The following is a 6,914-nucleotide window of genomic DNA, read 5'->3' on the forward strand; positions in this document are numbered from 1 at the left end:
TGCTATGACTTGTACAGAGGAGACATGCTTACCAACCGCAGCCCAAATGCACCAACAGTTGTTTGCAGTTTGTGTCTTTCTGCCACCCACACACAGCCACAAACACACAGAATCTCTCTTGCTTAGTGTGTAGGCGCATACAGACTGACATACACATACACACAAACATTTATACGCACACAAACAAACCCAGGAGGAGAATAAAAGGCGAACCAGATGAGGTGATGTCTGCTGAGCTGTGGCTTGTCACCAGGGTGACAGGCACCCAGCTCCCAGCATGCCGAGTGCGCTGCAGCTGCCGCCATAGCTGAGAGAGCCACATGATGAAGATGATGATGTGCTTGGGCCCCATCCAGGGGTCTCCATCAGAATGTGGGCATAGAGGCTGTGTGTGTGTGTGTGTGTGTGTCTGAGTGGGCGCACATAAATGTGTTTGTGAGACCAGGCAAGAGTCAACACAGTGGGCCGCTCTCCTCCAAAACAATGATCTCAATCAAGTACAGGTGTTTTCTACAATTCAAGTGTTTTCACCAAAACCCCTCCAGATTGTTTTCACAGACAAGAGAAGCAGCTGTTCTCTTTCTCTCTGAAACCTGAAGCAAAGAAAGGGGGGAAAAAAAATAAAATAAAAAAAAACAACTGAATTGCATTATCGCGTGTCCTTTTGTTTCAGCAGCAATTCAACAAAATACTTACCTACGTCCGAAGCACACCACTTTCTTTGCGATGTCGCTGACAGAATTACAAACGCTTCTCTTTGTCATGTTTTTCAAAGCCTTGCGCAAGAACTCAAGAAAAAGCAGAAAACAATCAAGCCTCCGTGATTTGATAACAGTTCTCTTTTCTCTGAGGCCTAGGCAAAATAGAAAAGTAAATCAAGCGAAGGGAGCCTGGCAGTTAATATATGAAGCTAAAGTGCATGAAATTTAAAAGTTTTCCAATTAAGCAAGGACTTTAAGCTGTTTGGAAGCTGCCGGGATGTAGATAAATGTGGGTTGAGGCTAATGAAGACCAATGCTGCTGATGACTAGGCACTACAACATGTACACAGATAGCTGTGGATGCTGTGACGCCTTTTAATTGTCCCTCCGCCCCTCCCCACCTCCCCACCCCCAGCCCCTTCGTCAGAGAGCAATTATTATTAGCCCCTCACCACCCCTCGTTTGTGCAGAGCCTTATCTCTCACTTGTTTTCTCTCTCATTCTCATTGTTAACTCTTTTTTTTTTTTTCTTTCTCTTTCATTCAGCAGTTTGGCCAGTGGGTTGAATTTGCAGTCCTGTGTGCGTGCTACGTATAGCAATTACCGAACTGATGTTTTCTCAAATTGTCATTCAATTTTTTTGTTTGCGTCTGTTTTTTTGGGGGTTTTTTTTAACATCTATTATGGCTCTCCCTGTTTAGTCTTGTTTGCTTCTTTCCTGTTTTTCATTTCCTCTCACTGTAACCTTGTATCACCTCAGCCTGTCACTCATGAATACAACAGGGCATTTAAGACTGATTGAGTATAACATGATTCAGGAAGTTTTTCCCCCCCACGTGTCTTATAGAATCCAGAAATGGAAGCTCTGTATGAGTTGCCTTAGAGCACACATGAACTTATAGCTATCTGCAGAAATTAAAATCATATGTTATGACTGAGTTTATGCAGGACTAGAGTCATATGTTTTGCTTTCACTTGTCATGACACCTTTGTTCTTGCGGCCCGGTTTGCACGTTAAAGCTAATTACCACGTTCAAATCAAATATTTCTATTTGAGTAACCCCCAATCAGACTGTACTCTGCACTCTTTTAAAGCTCTCCAAGCTCTCCAGTGTTGATTAGAAAGTTTGCTGCTAATGAGTTCTCTTGATAAAGAATAACTGGCATTGTTCAATACTCTGAGTGGCCCTAATGAAACTCCAGCTGATGAAGATTGTAATCGTGTGAGCGCCACATAATGAACGAGCGCCCTAAATTTCCATTTTCAAGTTGAATGCCACTCCTCTGGAAAGCCTCAATTTGTTTGACAATTAACCAATAGAAAATCTTAAGAAAAAATAGGCCATTCTGTTGAAGAAAGTTAAACTTCTCAGTAAAAATGGCAGGAGAACTGTGGAGATTGATTGCAGATAGAATATATTATAATACTACGGTCACTCACTGCTTGGCTTCTGAAATGTGATACTGTATAATTTGCAAGGTCTTTTTTTTTTTTTTGCTCCGGTTTTACTCCATAGCATGTTTCTTATTAATCTTTTTGCATCAGCAGAAAACTACAATAAATCAATAATTCATTCTTCAGATATATGTGCTGTCACACTTAACTGAAATTAAATTTTACAAACTCCAAATATAGTCTACTCAATTTTTATTACTTTTGAAAAAGTGAAGCAAAATCTGACCTTGGGCCTGGGTTAGATGAGGTGCTGCAGTTTTCTGATCCACCATAACTAACATCATGTACTTGATGTGAACATATACAATACAGTATGCTGTTGTTAATTGTGTTATGTAACTGCTATGTTTACCGTCAGTGTCACGTTTCTCGCACTTTAATTTCATCAGGAAACAATTTCCCAGAGTGAATCTCTCTCGAAGCAGCTAAGAGTGTATGTGTCATTAATGTGCAAATGGCTCCATCAGAGTTAGAACACCTACTGTGGAGACCTGGTTTACAATTAAAGATTCTGAAACCATTTGCACACAAATGCAGATACATTTGAAAACATGTCTGTTTGTGTGTCTTGGACTTCCATCAACACTGAGATGGTGCTTTTGGCTGCTAGAAATCAAGGCTTTTTGCAAATTCTCCCAGAGTGGAGATCTTTAAAAACACCAATTGTGTGTTGTGCGGACAGGAAACACATAATGATTATTAGCTTGTTTACATTTTCACAAACAGTGACAAACATGTCTGTCATGTCTAACTCTATTTGATTTCTTATTTTTGTATGTCAGGCAATACTATACATAAAAAAAAACAGCATTTTTTAATATAAAATACTTGCATCAGTTGCTGTTAAGGCTGGGCAATATATCGATACTATATAGATATCATGTTATGAGACTAGATATCGTCTTAGATTTTGGATATCATAATATCGTGATATGGCATAAGTGTTGTCTTTTCCTGGTTTTAAAGGCTGCATTGCAGTAAAGTGTCATTATATCCACATTACAGATGATTATCAAAAACCTCATTGTGTAAATATTTTGTGAAAGCACCAATAGTCACGCCTACAATAATTTTGCAATATCGATATCAAAGTATGTGGTTAAAAATATCGTGATATTTGATTTTGCTGAATATTCTTCATTAAGAATTGGCTTTGTGGCTTCCTTTTATTTGGTGTTTGATTTGTGATTTGTTTGGAGGACATGCGAGAGAGTTACTATACTAAACTATACCATACGTGGGAATGAATTATTAAATCGTGCCCACTACTGTAATTAGTTTTGTCTCCATGACACTTCCCGGGCTCCGTAGACTAGTGAACTTTAAAAGAACAAACAGAAAGAAATGTGGACAGGATGTGTTTGTCACAGATTTTTTTCATATTTACCTGCAATACTGTGGACTAGGCTTAATTTTATTCGTACTGTTTGCATCTCTTTGCACCAAAACATGTTTTTTTGCTTTAGTAGCTGATATGAAAGTGTGGTGATTGACAGTCCTATAATTACATTTGTCTTTTAAGTACATCCACATAACTTAATGTTACAGTTTAAATATATATTTTTTTAAATTTCAAAACAAGCTAATAAACAATATATTCTTACTCACAGTCTATTAGGAATGCAACTGTTTTAGATGAAAAGAAATACAATAGGGACTTGGCAAATATAGACATAAATGATGAGTATTACAGATCACTGCAGACAGATTGAAACAAAGTAGAGCTGCTCCTCAGTGTAAAGACAGATGAGGGATCAGGCAAAAATATAATTAAGAAATAGTTCATCAGTACACTATGTATATATATATATATACTGCTTTTTAAAATCTTTTCTTTATTCCTGTCAGGATGCTTTTCTGGTCATCGCAGCAATCCTGTTCTTCGTGCTCTGTGTGTACGCCTTCTTCTACCTCAACCTGAGCACCGAGATTAACCTGGATGTGGACGTGGATTAAAAAGAGGTGGACATTGGCCAGGACAACTTCCTTGTTCCTGCACTTCATACACAAAGAGGAGGATGAAGAATGAATATATACAGTCACAGGGCTGTGTCCTGATGGTCATCTACTGTATAAAGCCCCAAAACACACAGCCTTTTTACACTCGAACTGTCTCTTCAGGACAAATGTAACAAGGCATCAAAGAAGTAAAGATTCAGGTCATTTTTGAGATTTGTATTGTTTTGCAACTTTAGACGTTAAATGTCTTTTTTTCCTTTCATTTACAAATATGTTTTGGGTATTTTATGCCTTTTTATTAGAGATTAAACTGAAGAGATTATAGGAAATTAGGGGAGTAAGATAAGGATCAACATGAAACAAAGGTTCCTGGCCAGATCCAAACCGTGGATGCTGCAGTTTATTTTTGGTGCCCTCTCCTCTAATTTTCTGATTATTGATATTTTTATTGTCATGTATCGAAAATTATACTGACATTTGTTACACTATAAATCAGCATCCATACCTGCATTTTTTTAAACCAAGGTCCGACAGTGGAGCTTTAATTCTCTTTGCATGAAAAAGACAGACCTCTTCCTTCATGGCACTGGTTTAACATCTGTTGCAAAATCTACATTCAGCAAAGAAAAACGAGCCTCTTTTTACACAAGTCTTCCAAAACTACAGTCACGACCGAGCTCTGTTAATCATATTCTGCGGAGTCACGTCCCACTGTTTTCTCCACTAATAGAAAAATGTAAATCTCCATGCTGAACCTCTCATCACATTGAGACAAACACTTGCCTCACATTCCAGTGCACAAACCTCTCCTCCCCAGATATCTGGAGATCACAAAGTGTGAGATTAGAATCCACAAAGCCCTCGTTCTGATTGAACATGTGTGCAGAATACAGAACAACATATTCTAACTGCTGCACATACATGCAGCACAGAGACAGGCATCTGCAGGATTAGCATTACAAATATGATCCTGTTCTTTCATTTGGATGTAAATTACAGAGATGAATGATGACTGAATAGAGGTGAGCCTAGATTTTTCTCATAAGGAACATCTCGATGATTTCTCTTCTCCTAGTCAAATGTCTGTATTGTTGTTCCCTTAAGGATGACATGTTTCTATAGACAGGAATATGAAGGTTTATCAATGCCTCTTTATCCCACTGCTTTGCTCTTTGTGCACTAGTCTTACAAGGTACAAGGACTGACCTTCCATTAACCATTTCAGTCCAAATGCTTCCGCTGTTTGAGAGATTCTTTGTGAGCAAAGCAAAAGCAGAGTCAGAGGCTTTTATTTAGTCCATTTGCCTTTTTTTTTTTTTTTTTTTTTTTTTGAAGTTGTGCATTTTTTCCATGCGGTTATCTAATCGTATTCATTTTTTGCTCTCAGTGCATCTCAGCTACTTTCTACCAAAAGCAATACAGTCATCTGTAAAGCAGTTGTTTTGACTCGTTTTTATATTAGTGTAAAGCATAAAAAGCCTATACCAAAATTCACAAGAGGTCTTAAGATTTTCATTTCTAACATGTTTTTTTTTTCCAGTCTTTTTTACAAACAAGTCTTATGTCTGTGGTCTGTCGCTGATATGATTCTTGAAACGTGAGACAGATTTTGAGCTTTCAGTTTCTGCTTTTTTCCCCTCTTTTCTCCCATGACCTCCTGACCTCTAGTAAAAGACTGCATGTCAAAGAAACCATTATGATAAGCGTGCACCCATACCCGCAACCCAATGGCTTTTATCTGGCCTTGGTATATCTAGACCCCCCTCTTCCACCACTGTGAGTCATTCACATGTGTAACAATAGATAGCCTGGCCTAATAGACCTTCATATGTGACACCTCATCTAAAGGGTCACCATTACCAAGTACAAGAGCTCTGACATCAGCACAATGGAAACAATCTGACAGCATGAGCTATTTATTCAGGCCCATGTTTGGCAGAGCTATTTTTCACAATAGTGTAATAGCACTAACCTTTATACAATAGTGTAATGGTTAGTGCTACATGTTGTGCTATCATTGAATTGATTTGTATGGTATGTAATCATTTTTGGGCGCTTTATCATTATGATACCTGATACTGTGTGATATATTGTCATTATTCTGCATTTCTTCACTGTAATTAAACTGCATTCAAAAATAAAATGATGTATCTCTCTTGTAAAGAAATATAAGATAAAAAAAAAAATAAAGGACCTTTTTTCGGTAATTTAAATTAATATTATGTTATCTTAAGTATGTACCAATACAGTATGTATCAGCATCTGGCTACATGACATTGGAGGAAGACATATGTTATAATTTATGAGTTTTAAACTTTAAAACAGAACCTAAAGACTAACACAGATGAAAAAGGTGTTCATACCTCGCACAAGCAGATACATATCTAAACTGCTCTATGATGCAAAATGATCTTTGTGATTGCAAATATTAAATTATGTAAAGGTTGTATTTAAATACAAGAACAGGGGATCAAGCTGTATATACTTGAGATAATGCCTTGACATTATCGTACCTATCAGTAATATTTTATATTTAGCTGTTAAATGAAGGTGTAGTCATTATGTTGAGTCTTAAAAGTTAATGAATAAAAAAATCCTAGTGGCAATTTACTTTTATGGGGTAAAGGCTCTCGGATTGCTTTATTTCAAAGCTATAAACAACAGTGTTTTATCAGTAATGGGTTAAGTTGTATTGACCATAGTAATGTCTTTATCGGTCTACTTGTCATGTTATGGCCTCTCCTCAATAAGAGAATGGCTGTTTGTCGTCAGCAGGTGCAGCTGTGAAGATGTTCACT

At 37.4% G+C, this 6,914-nt stretch overlaps 1 protein-coding gene across 4 annotated transcripts in view; it reads left to right on the forward strand.

The window, feature by feature from the left end:
• The window catches only part of triqk (triple QxxK/R motif containing), a 28,404-nt gene extending 22,151 nt beyond the window's left edge, over window positions 1-6,253 (forward strand). For all 4 annotated transcript variants that reach the window (XM_042436637.1, XM_042436636.1, XM_042436639.1 and 1 more), the window contains one exon: window positions 4,006-6,253. In XM_042436637.1, the coding sequence (XP_042292571.1) occupies window positions 4,006-4,113 (108 nt within the window). In that variant the 3' untranslated portion in view covers window positions 4,114-6,253. The remainder of the gene's footprint in view (window positions 1-4,005) is intronic.
• Window positions 6,254-6,914: the final 661 nt, after the last annotated feature.

This window comes from Thunnus maccoyii, chromosome 15 (genome assembly GCF_910596095.1).
Source record: "Thunnus maccoyii chromosome 15, fThuMac1.1, whole genome shotgun sequence".
In the NCBI taxonomy this organism is placed as follows: Eukaryota; Metazoa; Chordata; class Actinopteri; order Scombriformes; family Scombridae; genus Thunnus; species Thunnus maccoyii.